At 44.2% G+C, this 17,574-nt stretch overlaps 1 protein-coding gene across 1 annotated transcript; it reads left to right on the top strand.

Annotated features, from left to right (window-relative positions):
- Positions 1-1,069: 1,069 nt before the first annotated feature.
- On the top strand, positions 1,070-9,604 carry LOC120924475 (fatty acid-binding protein 1, liver-like). Its single transcript, XM_040335462.1, has 4 exons — positions 1,070-1,210; positions 5,551-5,723; positions 7,658-7,747; positions 9,298-9,604. Exons 1-4 carry the CDS (start codon positions 1,144-1,146, stop codon positions 9,349-9,351), a joined length of 384 nt encoding a protein of 127 aa, XP_040191396.1. The 5' UTR covers positions 1,070-1,143; the 3' UTR covers positions 9,352-9,604.
- Positions 9,605-17,574: the final 7,970 nt, after the last annotated feature.

The raw sequence follows: 17,574 nt of genomic DNA, 5'->3' as shown, positions 1-17,574 counted from the left end.
AGCGATCGCTCGTGCTCTGCTGCGATCAGCGCTGGACTCCAGGACAGGTAAGTGTCCTAATATTAAAAGTCAGCAGCTGCAGTATTTGTAGCTGCTGGCTTTTAATATTTTTTCCCCGTGGCACATCCGCTTTAAATGAACGGTAGTGTGTTTCTGTAAAACTGAAAATGCACTAAAAAATGCATAGGTGTGACCCAGGCCTAAGTACCGTATTTATTGGGGTATAGCACGCTCCCCCGTATAGCGCGCACCCCTAAAGTTGCCCGAATTCCTGTGGAAAAAAAAATGTTTTGTACTTACAGTTTTGGTGTCTTGCGCGGCGTCCATCGGCGGCCTCGTCGGGTCCGGCGTCCGTCTGCGGCTTCGGGTGTCCTCTTCGTCGGGTCCGGCGTCCTTCTGCGGCGTCCTCGCGTCCTCCCCGCTCGTTTCCCGCGCCGAGTTTGAATACTGCGCCGACATATACGGAGCGCAGTACACTCGTGTATCGTCGGGCAGGCTCGGCAACTCTCGCGCTGACGTCCTGTACGCTTAGGACGCCAGTACGAGAGGCGCCGAGACTGCCCGAAGATACACGAGTGTACTGCGCTCGGTATATGCCGGCGCAGTATTCAAACTTGTGGCGGGTGTCGGCGTATATCGCGCACCCACGATTTTGCCCTGACTTTCAGGGCAAAATAGTGTGCGGTATACGCCGATAAATACGGTAAATCAACCCCAAAGTGTAAAGCGTGTTGCTATTAGCACATGGCTTGTATGCATGATTAGCAAATGTTGTTAGGTACATATTTATTTATTTATTTCAATGTGAATTGACCTTGAATGGGTTGTCAGTTCTCTATAGTGTCTATATAGTGGTCATAGGAAACGCCCCGTATTGAATGCTTAGCGTCTATGCTTTATGCTGTGTAAGTGTTCAAGTGACAATCTAACTATTTTTATCACAAGAAGTGATGACATTGTGCTTAGAATAACAAATGCACTGCAAGGCGGCAGTTAATGTTTGAACCTCGTTGCAATTACATCACCTGATTGCTTATCGTAGAGATTACATGGGGTTCTTATAAGGAGAAGTGAAGGAAGAGGCGACACATTCTCTCTTTGACTCTCCATAGGAGCAGAAGATCACCAACCCTTCCTTCTAAGATGGCTTTCGCAGGAACCTATGAGCTTCAGTCCCAGGAGAACTTCGAGCCTTTCATGAAAGCCATTGGTAATACCAAGAGGACCTTCAACTTTAATTATTGTTTTTATAATTTCATTAAGTTGCATGGGAAATAAAATAGTTGACAAGCAGGGGCAGACTGACAACTCATGGGGCCCCCCAGGCAATAGATTATGGGGACACACACCACAGATTTTTATTTATTTTTTACATGCTGTCCCTGGTTTTGTTGAGGCTAGCAACCCTGATGTGGGGTGCCCCCTAGTGGCATGGGGCCCTTGGGCAGTGCCTGAATGGTCAGGCCACCCCTGATGACAAGGCATGGGCTTAAGTGTGTGTGTGTTTTTTTTTTTTTTTTTTTTTTTTTTTTTCTTTTTCCTAAAACCATAGAATATTTAGGTCAAACCTAAAATGCTTTCCAATTTGTGTGCGATCCGGCATGCACTACGTAGTTGAAGGTAAATCTATAGAAAATGTGTATACTGTATGGCCAGCTTTAGAAGCTCTGGTACATTTTGTGAGTTTTGAGCGATCGCACATTTCTCAGTTGTCAACAGGCACAATAGAATGGAGATCTGGTGTTGAGTTCTAGATTGTAAGCTCTAATGAGCAAAGTCCTCTGATTCCTCCTGTTTTGGGTTGTATTGTAACTGTACTGTCTGCCCTCATGTTGGGAAGCGCTGCTGCGCAAACTGTTGGCGCTTTATAAATCCTGTATAATAACAAGTGCCCATGGGGGGGGGGGGGGGATATTATTTGTAAGGCTAGGTTCACACTTGAAACGAATGTGGCTGACTGCAGGGGTCCGGTGCATCGCTGTTCTCCATTAAGGCTGGGTTCACACCTATGCAAATTGGATGCATCCAAATCGCATGATAGGAGATTGTGACCGGCTCTCTATGGAGCTGGTTCACATATCTCCTCTGTGGGCGCTGAGCGGCTTGCACAGGAGTCCTGTGCGTCTCTTTTTTTTTTTTTTTTTTTTTTTTTTTTTTTTTTTTTTTTTTTGGGCTCAGTTTCGGGGCCAAACTCAGGCAAAAAATTTGGCCTGGGAACAGGGACATACTGGACCCCTGCTGCAAGCTGCATCCCTGGAGGTGTGAACCCAGCCACAGGGATGAATTGGGCCTGAATTCGAACCTGAAACTGAGCCAAAGATGCACAGGATTCTGCTCTGGAGATGTGAACTGGCTCCATTCAGAGCAGGTCACAATCTACTGTAATCATAGGCGTGCGCACATAGGGTGTAAGGTGTGCCTGGGCACACCCTAATTACCCTGTACTATACAGATTCCCCTTGCTGCCTGGCTGCAGAGAAAGGGACTGGGGAATCTCTGTCCTCAGTCCCTTTCTGTCTCAAAAGTTAGACATCATGGGGTCTGTTTAGACCACTGATATTTCACCAAAGCCCCCAAACAGGGCTCCAAAAAACACTAATAAAAAAAAAATTGTAAAAAAACAATAATACAAATAAAGATAAACTACTGACACCGATCTCTGCCCTACTGACTTGCCCACTGCCATATATGGTATATTAGACACGCATGTGTGTTTGAGCTTTGGTGTGCACACCCTAATGCAATAGGCTGCGCACACCTATGACTGTAATACAACTTGGATGTGGGGAAACCTGCCTTATTGCAGTGTGGGGTGTGTTTTTTTTTTTTCCTCTCATTTTGAACATGTCTTACTACCACTACTCCTATAGATCCGGGGTCTCCAAACTTTCTACACAAAGGGCCAGTTTACTATGCTTCAGACTTTACAGGGTCTGGACTGTGGCCAGTGGGAGTAGAAAATGTCCTTGCATCAGTGGGAATAAACCTTGCCCCATCGATGGTGTCAGTGGTAGGAATGGGGACCCATCATTGGGGGAGAAATAGTGCAATCAAAGGGCCGCAGTTTGGCACCCACTGCTATAGATTATAGTAGGACTATATCAGCAGGAGCACTTTGATAGTAATGTGTGGCTTCACTTATCCGGTATACTTATGCAAATTTGTGTAACTAGCATCTTTTTATTATGACATTAGAAACCGGTTGGCCCCAAATCTGCTTTTGCATACAATGAGTTTTTTTTTTTTTTTTTTTTTGTGTGATACTTTCTTGACCATTTTGCTTCCCTGGCAGGCAGCGCTTCCCCATACTCTGCAAGTACACTGCCCCTTTGTGTCCTCATCATGGACCCTGCATTGGTCTTGACATGATTCATGACCTTAGACTGCAGTATCGTAGTGTAGAAGATGATGCAGGGACTGGTCTAGCAGTGTGGGGGGGCAGAGTATTGGGGAAGGAAGTCCTTCTAATCCTAAATCGGCAAAAAAAAAAACTTGCGGTGCCCCCCCCAGTCCGACTACAAGGAATCATGTTCAAGTTTGCTGGAGTTGTGCTTCAATAGTTTCCCTGTAACCACACAACTGAGGGGAAGGGGGTAAGACCAACATAAAGGGGGTGACTGAACCTGTGGTGCTATTAGCGGTTGCCACCATGTTTAAATATACCTGTGGCGGAGTATCCATAGTTCTAATCGGAGTCTGGCTTAAGTCCTGGTTTACACCAGTGTGACTTGACAGTTCAAAGTCGCACTGCATTTGCGGCAATGGAACTGTTTAAATTGCTGCGACTATGAAAGGTTCCTGCACTATTTCTTTGCGATTTCAGCGTGGTTTGCATTGACATCTGTTAATTTAAGTCACACAGATATCGGCAAACTGCACATGAAATCGCGCTGTTTTAAAGTCATGATGAAGTAACGTGACTTCAAAACCGCACTGGTGTGAACCAGGGCTTAATCTGCAGTTATTGGATGGCAGTTGCATATCGTGTTTCACATCTGAAAGATTACTCCATAAGATGAATGCATAAGCTACTTAGACTGCGATCCTTATGAACTGCATGGTATCCAACAACATAAAAGAGCATAGGTATGTGAGGTTAATATGTGTAATGGTACTTCTATTTGCAAGAAATTGTAAGCATATGCAAAGCACTAAACTAAAACGGAAGCCGATTATCTGTTGGTTTGTTACATTTGCACAACCAACTACATGCTACAAGGAACCGGTGATGTAGCACTCTCATAGGTAGATTCAGGTACGGGCGCGCAATTTTAAGACGGCGTAGCTTAGCGTGTTTGCGCTACGCCGCCTTAAGTAAGAGCGGCAAGTACTGTATTCTCAAAGTACTTGCCTCCTTACTTAGGGCGGCGTAGCGTAAATGCGGTGGGAGTAAGGGCGCCTAATTCACATGGGTTGGAGGGGGGGAGTGTTTAATGGTAATGAGGCTTGACCTCACGTTTTTGAAGGTTTTTTTGGCTACTGCGCATGCGTCGGGCGCCTACATTTTCCAGTGCGCATTGCGGCTAAGTATGCCGTACGGGCCTATTGATTTCGACGTGGACGTAAACGACGTAACTCCCGATTCGCGGACAACATGCGCAAACGACGTAAAAAAATTGAATCTCGCGGCAGGAACGGCGGCCATACTTTAACATTGTTATTCCACCTAATAGGTGGAATAACTTTAGGCCTACTAAGGCCTTACGGAAACGGCGTAAATCGACTGCAGCGTACGTTCGTGAATTGGCGTAAAAACTTATTTACATATTCTACGCCGACCGCAATGGAAGCGCCACCTAGCGGCCATCCAAAAAATTGCAATCTAAGATAGGACGGCACAAGCCGTCGTATCTTAGATATGTTTAAGCGTATCTCTGTTTGAGCATACGCTTAAACATATGTCGGCGTAGATTCTGAGTTAGGTCGGCTTATCTACTGATAAGCCGGCCTAACTCTACCTGAATCTACCTATCATTGTGGAGAGCACTACTAGGCAATCTTCCTAGGTTCCTTTCACACAGGTATTCTGGCTGTCCGTCTTCAACCAGTGAATACATGGATCAAAACCAAACTGCTGTGTGTCCCTGTGGGCGGCCATATGCAGGTGGACTTGCTTCCACCAAATCTGCCCACATCAGGGTCTTGTTCAAGCGCCCAAAACTTTGCATCCCATCCAAGTCAACTTTAGCCCAGGTTCACACTAACTGGTACCGTATACTGTAGTTTTACCTCTGTTTTAGTTTTGCTGTGTTCGGAGTGGATAGAATTCTGTGCAGACTAAATACTCTGAACACATATGCCTCATGTACTCTGGCTGAGCCCCGGTGCATTGGGCTCCAGCCTTTGGGTTACGGATGGAGGTAGAGGGGCACCGTCCAGCCCCACTGCAGCCTGTAAAAGGCTTTGAGAGGCTGATATCTGCTGGGACTGGATGGTGTACCTAATGGTACTTATGTTTAGAACATAATGGAGGTGCTGAGAGGTATGAATGGTCACCCACATCTGTAGACCAGTTTGTCTGAAGAACACGGGATCTCTGTTTTTCTGCAGGTCTTCCTGAAGAGTTGATCCAGAAAGGAAAAGATGCGAAGAGCGTGACAGAAATTAAGCAGACCGGGAATAACTTTGAGATCACAGTGACCACAGGACCCAAAGTCCTACATAATGTGTTCACTATTGGAGAGGAGACCGATGTAGAAACACTGACAGAAGAGAAGGTTAAGGTATGGATGTGAAGCTATAGTTTATACTGCCTTTAATTCATTGTTTTGGCAAATCTAAAGCTGACTGTATATAAAATCTGATTGTACGATCTCCTTTCCATCAACCATATAGTGCCTGATTGGATACAAATGCAATGAATTGCTTGGGTTTGTCCTCAAGATTTTCCTTTTGGATAGCATAAGGGAGGGTCATAAACCCTGTTGATTTTAATATATAAATATAGAGGGGGGGGGGGGGCGGAAATCCCCCTGCTAATTAAGGGAATCCATTGGGGTCACAAGTACTAGTGTCCCCTTCAGAAGATTTCCCCTCTATTACTTTTCTGAGAACAACCCAAAATGTGGGATCTTCTCTTTTGATGATGGTAAACAGGACAAATGGTGAATCTCCCTAATGGGGACACAGAGCCATAATTGGTGACAAGTAGTATAATCCCTGTCCACTGTATCCAAACTTTTATTTTTTTGTACTTTAAATCTAAAGATTTGAAGTTGTACAACCAGATTGTATAGCAAAGGGTCCTTTCACATGGGCTTTACCCCTTCAGTTCACTAAGGGATCCATAGTCGGATCCTCTGCTAAACTGGAGCAGAACCAGGGCAGTTGCCAGTTTTGTACATTCGTGCCTGTTCGGCTTGTGTCCACGTTTTGACTGTGGACTAGGGGTGGCCAGAAGTAAATGTCTGTTTTACATCTGGCAACCTACAATTTTTCGTGTTTAGGTCCAGAAAAACTGAAGTGTCATGTTTTTCCAAGACTTGGATGGTCACCTGGACACTTACACTTAAGTCCATTTACATCCACCTGCCTATTAACACACAGAGCTTCAAATCAGGTGGACCTAATTGTAAGCCTGTGTGAAAGGGCCCTTGAGGCTCCATTCACATTAGTGACTCCAAAGCTGTGTGACTTTGATGCGCCTTTCTGACAATTAAGTTGCATCAAAGTAGGGCAGGAGCCAAAGTCACATAACTTTGAAGGGGTTCCATAGAAATCAATGGGCTGCTACTTGGCATGTGACTTTGTGTCCAACATGGGAATGGATCCTAGAGATTGTATGGAGATTGGGAAAACCAGATCAGTAAATTAAAGTGTACAGTAAAATCTTGGTTTGAGAGCATTTTGCAAGACAAGCAAAATATTTTTTTTTAATACATTTTACCTTGAGATACAAGCGATGTCTTGATATAAGAGTAGCATCATGTCACAACTGAGTATAAAAAAGAGGAGCCTCTAAGTGTAGCAATATGGTTACATTTAATGAAGGTGCAACTTACTGCTACACTTAGAGGTGCCTCTCTTCTCTTTTATATCCTGTAAAAAAAATGCTTTGATATACAAGTGCTTTGGATTACAAGCATGTTTCGGGAACAAACTATGCTATCAAACCAAGGTTTTACTGTATGGTCAGCTTGGTGCTCACCACAAACTGGAAATATCAGTTTCAAGTGAAATTGGCTTTTTTTAATGTAATTTTTATTAGAGGAACACAGCGCAACAAAATGCAGTTCAATAAGAGGCCAAACTAAAACAAATGTTAAATGAAATTTGACATGTGCCCATCTTTGTAGAAAAGGTTTGTCCCTATTGCAGAAGAAATTTACTGTCTGTATAAACAAAAAAGGAAATGTGCTTTTTAAATCTCATTTATACTGGGATAAATATGCAGGCCTGGTTACCATGTTCATCCCAGGGCTTCTGTGTCATTGACCCGAACAAGGTACGCAAATGAGATCTTGCTACTACTCTTCCTGATGTCAGTCATTGCAACCTGGAAGCTAGCATTTACAGACAAAGCTCTGCCTCCAAATTCTACCATCATGTGTTGAGGTGGAACTCCCGCTGATCAGATCCCTTTAACATCTATTGTCATTTTTACAAATATTTTATTCATATAAAATATTAGTTTTATATTCTCTATCATCTTTTTCAGTCTACCTTTCATCTAGAGGATGGCAAGCTTGTTGTGAAACTGAAAGGAGTGACCTCCACCAGCGAAATTTCTGGCGATCTTCTAACCAATGTAAGATTTGTAGAAAAGTCCATACCTGACCTCCAGGCAGATATAAGACAAATGTAGCTCATTAATGCAGTATATCGTTAAGGGTTCATTCGATCGTGTTACCACACAGCTGTTGGTGTGGGATGACAGCAGTGTCAATATGCCAACTGTTGCGTATTGCGCCGATCACTTTTTTCAACACAATTTATTGAAATGGCATCTTATTAAAGGAAATTGATTGACAAGTTGGTATATCCACCAACCTGGATGCATATTGATCTGTGACTCATCCCAGATGGCAAGGATAGCTTGCCACATTTGTGCCAGTGTTGAATTGTCAGTCTGTTAATTGGCTGCACTTTTTTTTCACTGGCAAGTTGTGCTTCAAGTGCTAGTTGACACTTTTCCAATTTGTAGCAAATTTGCGTGGCAAGTCTCTAGCAAGAGCAAAGTTGCAGTGATGAGTCTAGAGCAAGAGCTCTGCAAGTCTACAGCATGAACATTTTGGCCACAGTGACCCCTGTGGTGGGATGACTATTGCACAACAGAACTTGCAGAATGTTTGTAAAGTTCATCTGTCATGCGATGCAGACTTGCTGCAATTGTGCAACAAACTTGTGAAGCCTGCCAAGTCTAGCAATAGCTTGGCGAGTCCTTTTCAAACTTGTAGCTCAATTGCTTACTATCTGGGATCGAGTTCATAAAGTGATTATTATTGCTGTCTGACTTTGTTCTGGTGATTACCACGCCCAGATTTTGTTCTAGTGTCAGATGTGTTTTTCGTTTCAAATGTCACTTTATGTATGGACATTCCTCCTTGGACTCAGTCTGTCTGGACAGTATGCTCACCTGCTACACCATTCGCATGCAGCCGACCTATAACCATAAGACACAGAATTTGCATGCAACACATCCTAAATTCAGATAATGGGAGTACATGAGATGTTTCAGTTCTTTGAAGTGGAAGACCCTGATTTACCCAAGACCAGTCTCTGCAAAATAACGAACACTGACTGAGGGAACATGGAAGAAACCGCTTGGATTGAATGAACTAGCTGTAAACGGGGAGGGAGGACAAAACCAAATCATTTAATAAACTAGTTGTAATGGTCCAAACCACCATGCATGTTACAATAGTAACTTGCTACAGTTCAACACATTTTATGGGGAGGCAGAACAAGTATCATTGAGACAGTTGGGAAATTTCCCCAATGAAGTCACAGACCGCATTAAAAGTCTGAAAGGGGTTTTAACTCTAAAGCCCTGTACACATGATTGGACCTTTGTCCGCCCAAAATCGCATTGGAATTCCAACGGAGTAAAAGAACATGTTCTATCTAAACTCATTCATCGGAATTTCCAATTGCATTACTCTGATGGGGCATACACACGGTCGGAATTTCCGATGGAAAGAGTCGATGACTTTTTCCATCGGAAATTCCGATTGTGTGTACGGGGCTCAAGACATAATTCTGGTGGCAGTTGGGCTTGATCAGAAGTAATATGTGGCTTCAGAGTCTATGTACTTTAATTTTTCTAACTAATAATAAACTCTGTATATTGCCTTTCAGATTATGACTGTAAAAGACATCGTCTACAAGAGGGTCAGCAAGAGAGTCTCCTAGAAGGGCCAACGTTTCTTATTTTTACTGTGTAAAATAAAGAGTTCTAAAAAATAACTGCTTTGGTCTAAATTGCAAGAAAATTCCAAACTCTTTTGGGTAGAATAGGGGAATGGAATTTATTGCAGTTTCATCTTGTGGGAGAGTTTCCTCAAACTCTGTCTGGCCTGTAAGTGGTTTTTCTTGTATGTATGCCAGCTATAGTTCACCTCTAAATTGATAGAGAAATATAAATAAAATGCATTATTATACTGAGTTTAAAGTGCCTATTTCTTTTCATGAATAAAAACACTACTAAGCTGTTTAAATCTGTTGGGTCTCTGGGGGAACATCAAGGATGTTTCATGTCATTGGAGATGGCAGTGCTTCCTTTATTTTAAAGAGATTTTTTTTTTTTATATATATATATATATATATATATATATATATATATATATTAATTTCTCATTCAGACGTTTCATTCCGAATAAATTTAGATGACATGTATGTTGGGATGTTTCTGAATTGCAATAGAAACAAATGTTAAACAAAATTTCATCTGAAATTACAAATTATTCAAATTGAAAACACATTGACTGACTACTTTCAAAGACTGTTTGTATTGGACTATAGCCGTCTTTTGAAATTCAAATTTCAAACCATACAAATCCCGAAAACTAATTTGGCTAAACAAATTTGTGTAAATGCACATATCTATAAACGGAATTGGGGAAAAATAGATTAGGATTTGAATTTCAACTAGAATATAGCTGCCTTCCAAATTTGGAACAGGGACAATAATTTTGGCTCCATTCAATATTTTTCAATTTGAATTCAATTCCGGTCAAAAACAAATAATAATAAACTAAACAAATTGTTATGCATGCAACAAAATTAAATTGGTAACTTAACAGATGAATCCAAAACTAACTTTTTCATTCTGCACATGTCTAATTCAGACCCTGGCTGGTAGACAGACCCTGCCTCCATTACATATAGAACTCTGCATAGCAGAGAGCTTTTAAAAGATTGACAGGCTCTCATGAGGCCATATCTTAGGTGATCATGTTCCCATATAGGTCCCAAGAACCTGCCACGTCCCGTAATACATGAACGTAGTGTTTCCAAAACATATACTTACCAGCTAGTCTGCAAACAAACCAAATTGATCCTGTCTAACAATTCACGTTAAAAATATTGATTGAGATCTGTCACCGGCTGTGTTCAGTGCTGTACCAGGCCAGCCCAAGTATCCTGTGATGAATTGCGTATCAGTAGTGCGCAATGGCTTTCATCCATAGCCATTCATTGTGATCTCTGCGACTGGTCACAGGGATCACATAGTACAGGGGCCAATCCCAGCAGACCTGTAATAGCTGTGGCAAATAAAATTAGTATGCAATTGCACATAATTGGATGCCATTGATTGCTTATAACAGTGATCTGTTGACGGTGTGTAAAAGAAAATTGTAAAGTTTTAATTTAAGGGCTCTTTCACACATGCGGACCATTGAGATCCACCTGTCAGCTTTTCAGGCGTATCTGAACGAACTTTCCATGTACCTCTATGGAGCGAAGGATGTCAGCAGTGACATGTCCGCTGACATCCGATCCGCTAAAACCTGACTGATGGAAATCAGTAAGGGAATGGTTCAAAAGAGTGGAGTACATACAGGCCTGGATTTTTTTCCCTTTGCCGCCCCCCCACACCATCACATAGGGCATGGGTGCTCAACCTGTGGCCCTCCAGTTGTTGTGAAACTACAAGTCCCATCATGCCTCTGCTTCTGGGAGTCATGCTTGTAACTGTCAGCCTTGCATTGCCTCATAGGACTTGTAGTTTTGCAACAGCTTGTGGGCCACAGGTTGAGCACCCATAACATAAAGGGACTTCCCAGAGAGACCCTCCTTACATTGGGGTCCTCAGAGAGCCTCCCCCTACATTAGGGTCCCCAGAGGACCCCTTCCTTACATCAGGGTCCTCAAACGGCTGACTCCCCCGGTTCCCCTGTATCTGGCAGGTGGAGGTGGGAGGCAGCGATCTGCAGCTCTATGGTGTCCACAGGCAGGGGAATCTCCCTGGGGCTAGTAGTTCTTCTCTGAATGTATACAGCAGAGAGGAGGGGGCCTCTGACCCGGGCAACAGTGTACACAAGCAAAGTGAAAGTGATACCTGCATGGGTCAGAGGCCACTGTAGAGTACTACAAGCCCAAGGGAGATCCTGACACCCACACGGGCACCATAGAGCTGCCGATTGCCACCTCCCACCTCTCCCCACTGCACTCTAAACAGCCAGCCAGAGGTGCAGGGGGAGATGCAGAGTTTTCGTGGGGGGGGCGGCACCGCCCCTACACCCACTGCCGCCCCGAGGCCTGGTTGGGAATCTGGCCCTTAGTACATATACACAATATGGAGTATCTATGTAGTAGGGAGGAGGACAGAACAGAAAATTTGCTAGACTTTGGGAAAAGTGCATGGACTTTAAGAAAACCAGTAAATAAGTGGAAATATGTGTGAAGTAGGAGATGAGTAGGGAAGGAAATTGAGATGAGAGTTTGGCACAGGAGTGAGGGGGGAGGGGGGTGGTAAAAGGAATATAATAATATGACTTGGAATTTTGAGAAAATAAACAATTTAAATATAAAAAAAAAATTGTTGTCGGAGGCAAATAGAAGACGCCATTTGGCATTAATCCAACTCAAGCTGCAATAAACCCTTTGGGCATGCCAACAGCTCTGTGCGGATTTTTGTTAATTAAATTTGTCTTTTCAAGTAAACATCTCAGACAGACTACGAGCCAAGGTGATTTGACTAAGGCTAGCCATACAATTTCATCCATCCATGGTTCCTCCAACCAGAAGTGACACAATATCTGAGCTTGCTCTGCTCCTTCCTCCCATCGGTGACTAGGCAGCTCAGCTACCCCCTACTTATTCAAGTGTAAATACAAGGTGCAACATACAGCAAAAAATGCCAAATTATAACAGTTACCAATGGCATAGCAAGCATAGAGAAATTAAGGCCTCAAACCCAACGTTTCAGGCAGGGGCGTACCTAGAGCATTTGGCACCCGGGGGGATCCAATATCTGGAACCCCCCATGTTAAAATGTAAAAACACTTCACTGTGCCCTTTGCATCCTTCAATATCTCTTTGTTACTACTGTGTACCCCCTCTCCACAACTGCACCCCTTTACATTACACAGCACCCTGGACCTCTACACCCCTTTACATTACACAGCACCCTGCACCTCTGGACCCCTTTACATTATACATTCCCCAACAGCTCTGGACCCCCTGCATGTTACACAGACCCCCTTCAGTGCAGACGCCCCGTCAGTTCACACCCCCCTTCAGTGCAAACCCCCCAGTACAGACCCTCCCCAGTGCAAACCCCCCTCAGTGCAAACCCCCTCCCAGTGCAGACCCCCCAGTGCAAACCCCCCTCCCATTCAGTACCTCAGATCAGCGCGTGGCAGCACATGCACAAAAGGTCCCCTCTTTACACATAAACAGAGAGGAGGGGTAGGCGGCTTCCCTCGGCTGTGTTCTGTGAGAAGTGCCATGAGAGGAGGGTAGGAATGGTGCAGCAGTGTCACCCTGCACCTCCCCCCCTTGTATCGCGGTATCTGTCTGGAGTCTCCCTGCAGCTCTTATTTGTCGCTGCCTAAAGTCACGGAGCAGCGGCGACGCTGTCACCGCTTCAGTTACAGAGGGGGGGGGGGGGCGCCGGCCTGACAGCCCCCAGTGTGTGGCACCCCGGTGTGGCCCTCTTAGTACGCCTCTGGTTTCAGAGTCACATGCAAGGCCCACCTTGCTGTGTGTTGCATCTTAGTACACTCACTGGCCACTTTATTAGGTACATCTCTTCAATTGCTTGGTAACACAAATTGCTAATCAGCCAATCACATGGCAGCAGCTCAATGCATTTAGACATCTAGATGTGGTGAAAACAACTTGCTGAAGGTCAAACCAAGCATCAGAAAGGGGATTTAAGTGACTTTGAACGTGGCATGGTTGTTGGTGCCAGACAGGCTGGTCCGAGTATTTCAAAAACTGCTGATCTACTGGTATTTTCACGCACAACCATCTCTAGGGATTTACAGAGAATGGTCCGAAAAACAAAAAATATCCAGTGAGTGGCAGTTGTGTGGACAAAAATGCATTGTTGATGTCAGAGGTCAGAGGAGAATGATTCAAGCTGATAGAAAGACAAACAGTAACTCAAATAACCACTCGTTACATCCAAGGTATGCTGAATACCATCTCTGAATGCACAAAACATTGAACCTTGAAGCAGATGGACTACAGCAGCAGAAGACCACACCGGGTGCCACTCCTGTCAGCTAAGAACAGGAAACTGAGGCTACAATTCACACAGGAACACCAAAATTGGACAATAGAAGATTGGAAAAAGGTGTCCTGGTCTATCGAGTCTTGATGTCAGCTGTGACATTCAGATGGTTGGGTCAGAATTTGGCATAAACAACATGAAAGCATGGATCCATCCTGCCTTGTATCAATGGTTCAGACTGGTGGTGTAGTGGTGTAATGGTGTGGGGGATATTTTCTTGGCACACTTTGGGCCCCTCAGTACCAATTAAGCATTGTTTAAACACCACGGACTACCTGAGTATTGTTGCTGATCATGTCCATCCCTTTATGACTACAGTGTACCCATCTTCTGATGGCTCCTTCCAGCAGGATAATGCACCATGTCACAAAGATACAATCATCTCACAACTGGTTTCTTTAATATGACAATGGGATCACTGTACACCAATGGCCTCCACACTCACCAGATCTCATCCAATAGAGCACCTTTGGGATGTGGTGGAACAGGAGATTCACATCATGGATGTGCAGCCGACAAATCTGCAGCAACTGTGTGATGCCATCATGTCACTATGGACCAAAATTTCTGAGGAATGTTTCCAACACCTTGTTGAATCTTTGCCACCAAGCATTAAGGGAGTTCTGAATGCAAAAGGGGGTTTAACCACTTAAGGACCGGACCAATATGCTGCTAAATGACCCAAGGGGTTTTTACAATTCGCCACTGCGTTGCTTTAACAGACAATTGCGCGGTCGTGCGACGTGGCTCCCAAAATTGGCGTCCTTTTTCCCCACAAATAGAGCTTTCTTTTGGTGGTATTTGATCACCTTTGCGGTTTTTATTTTTTGCGTTATAAACAAAAATACAGCGACAATTTTGAAAAAAATTCAATATTTTTTACTTTTTGCTGTAATAAATATCCCCCAAAAACATATATAAAATTTTTTTTCCCCTCAGTTTAGGCCGATACGTATTCTTCTACCTATTTTTGGTAAAAAAAATCGCAATAAGCGTTAATGGCTGGTTTGCGCAAAATTTATAGCGTTTACAAAATAGGGGATAGTTTTATTGCATTTTTATAAAAAACATTTTTTTACTACTAATGGCGGCGATCAGCGATTTTTTTCGTGACTGCGACATTACGGCGGACACTTCGGACAATTTTGACACATTTTTGGGACCATTGTCATTTTCACAGCAAAAAATGCATTTAAATTGCATTGTTTATTGTGAAAATGACAGTTGCAGTTTGGGAGTTAACCACAGGGGGCGCTGAACGTGTTAGGCTTCACCTAGTGTGTGTTTACAACTGTAGGGGGGTGTGGCTGTAGGTCTGACATCATCGATCGAGTCTCCCTATAAAAGGGATCACTCAATCGATGCGCCGCCACAGTGAAGCACGGGGAAGCCGTGTTTACACACGGCTCTCCCCGTTCTTCAGCTCCGGGGAGCGATCGCGACGGGTATTAACGAATAGCCGCGCCGTCGTCCCGGATCGCTCCTCAAGCCACGGGAACCGCCGCATCGGACCCCCGACCCACGTCTAGGCAGGAACGTACAGGTACGTTGATGTGCCTGTACGTGCCATTCTGCCGGCGTAAATGTACATGCGGCGGTCCGGAAGTGGTTAAACCCGGTACTAGCAAGGTGTACCTAATAAAGTGGCCAGTGAGTGCATATACTTTTGTATGTACCAACATTGGGATTGATTTATTAAAACTAGAGAGTGAAAAATCTGACGCAGCTCTGCATAAAAACTAAGCAGCTTCCAGTTTTATTTTTTTTGGCAACGCTTAAAGTGGATGTAAACCCGATTCATGAAATTTGAGCTGGGCACATATATCTGCAGTATTTTGTTATCTCTCTTCAAAGAGCCAAGTCCCTGTAGCTCTCTCCTGACCCGTTCCTCTGTTATCAGCCTGAGAACTTCTGACAAATTCTTGGACACATATGAAAGCAGACTGGAATTTCTGTCTGGGGAGGTTGGTATAAATGGATTAGCAGGGAGCTGTCCCTGTTACAAAACACATCTGAGAGTCTCTGCCTATGAGGAGAGGGGGTGTGTGCCTTTTCTCCAATAAGCAATGTTAGCTATCTTGGCTGTATGCCCAGACATCACACTCTGTGTTAAACAGGTAGACAACATTTCCTAATACAATCTGAACTTTCTAAACAGCATATAAATGTGAAGACAACAGATAGGGATGTAAATCCTATGTAGGGAGATTTGGTTCATCTCTGTGTATCATCTGAGGCTGTTCACTTCACTGGGTGTATGGAGGGTTTACATCAGGGATCTTAAAACTACGGCCCTCCAGCTGTTGCGGAACTACACCTCCCATGAGGCATTGCGAAACTCTGACATTCACAGACATGACTAGGCATGATGGGAATTGTAGTTCCTGAACAACTGGAGGGCCATAGTTTGAGGACCCCTGGTTTACATCATGGGTGCTCAACCTGCGGCCCTCCAGATGTTGTGGAACTATAAGTCCCATCACGCCTCAGCCTTTGGGAGTCATGCTTGTAACTGCCAGCCTTGCAATGCCTCATGAGACTTGCAGTTCTGCAACAGCTGAAGGGCCACAGGTTGAGCACCCATGGTTTACAACCACTTTAATTGAAAAAGCTCAAGTTATATGCTGATTGGTTAACATGCACAGCAGCACCAGATTTTTCATTATCCAGTTTTATTAATGAAAGGGGTTGTAGCTTCACGTTTTTTCACCTTTATGCCTCCTATGCATTAAGGTGAAAAAACATCCGATGCTTACAAGCCCCCCAGCCATGGGCGTCCGCTGAATTTATTTCAGGAGGCGGCGCTTCGGCAGCAGCAAAACACAGTCACATTTTACCCTTTCTTCGACCTTTAACCCCCTTCGCTTGCGGGGGTTAAAAGCGCCCCCCCACGTTACAATGTAAAAACACCCCACTGTGCCCCCTGCATCTTTCAATATCTCTTTGTCACTACTGTGTACCCCCTCTCCACAACTGCACCTCTGGACCCCTTTACATTACACAGCACCCCACAGCTCTGGACCCCTTTACATTACACAGCACCCTGCATCACTGGACCCCTTTACATTACACAGCACCCCTTTCCCTTGACTAAAACACTACACTATATTGACAGTATATTTTTTTTTCAGGTCTAAAAGAGGATCACTGCATCACTGGACCCCTTTACATTACCACAGCACCCTGCATCACTGGACCCCTTTAGATTACACAGCACCCTGCATCACTGGACCCCTTTACATTACACAGCACCCTGCATCACTGGACCCCTTTACATTACACAGCACCCCTTTCCCTTGACTGAAACACTACACTATATTGACAGTATATTTATTTCAGGTCTAAAAGAGGAACCTTTTGGAATAAAGGACAAATGGATTTGATTCCAGAAGAGGTACAGGCACTCTAAATAAGGGACAACTAGAAACTATGCCGTAGGCTACAACTCTGTGTTGTATTTGCTCTGCAGTTCCATTTTACCCTTTCTTTGACCTTTAAACCCCTTCGCTAGCGGGGGTTAAAAGCGCCCCCCCCCCCCCCCACGTTAAAATGTAAAAACACCCCACTGTGCCTCCTGCATCTTTCAATATCTCTTTGTCACTACTGTGTACCCCCTCTCCACAACTACATCACTGGACCCCTTTACATTACACAGCACCCCACACCTCTGGACCCCTTTACATTACACAGCACCCCTTTCCCTTGACTGAAACACTACACTATATTGACAGTATATTTATTTAAGGTCTAAAAGATGATCACTGCATCACTGGACCCCTTTACATTACCACAGCACCCTGCATCAACGGACCCCATTACATTACACAGCACCCTGCATCACTGGACCCCTTTACATTACACAGCACCCCTTTCCCTTGACTGAAACACTACAC

Source organism: Rana temporaria, chromosome 1 (assembly GCF_905171775.1).
Source record: "Rana temporaria chromosome 1, aRanTem1.1, whole genome shotgun sequence".
Taxonomy (NCBI): domain Eukaryota; kingdom Metazoa; phylum Chordata; class Amphibia; order Anura; family Ranidae; genus Rana; species Rana temporaria.
This window is presented reverse-complemented; position numbering and strand designations above follow the sequence as displayed.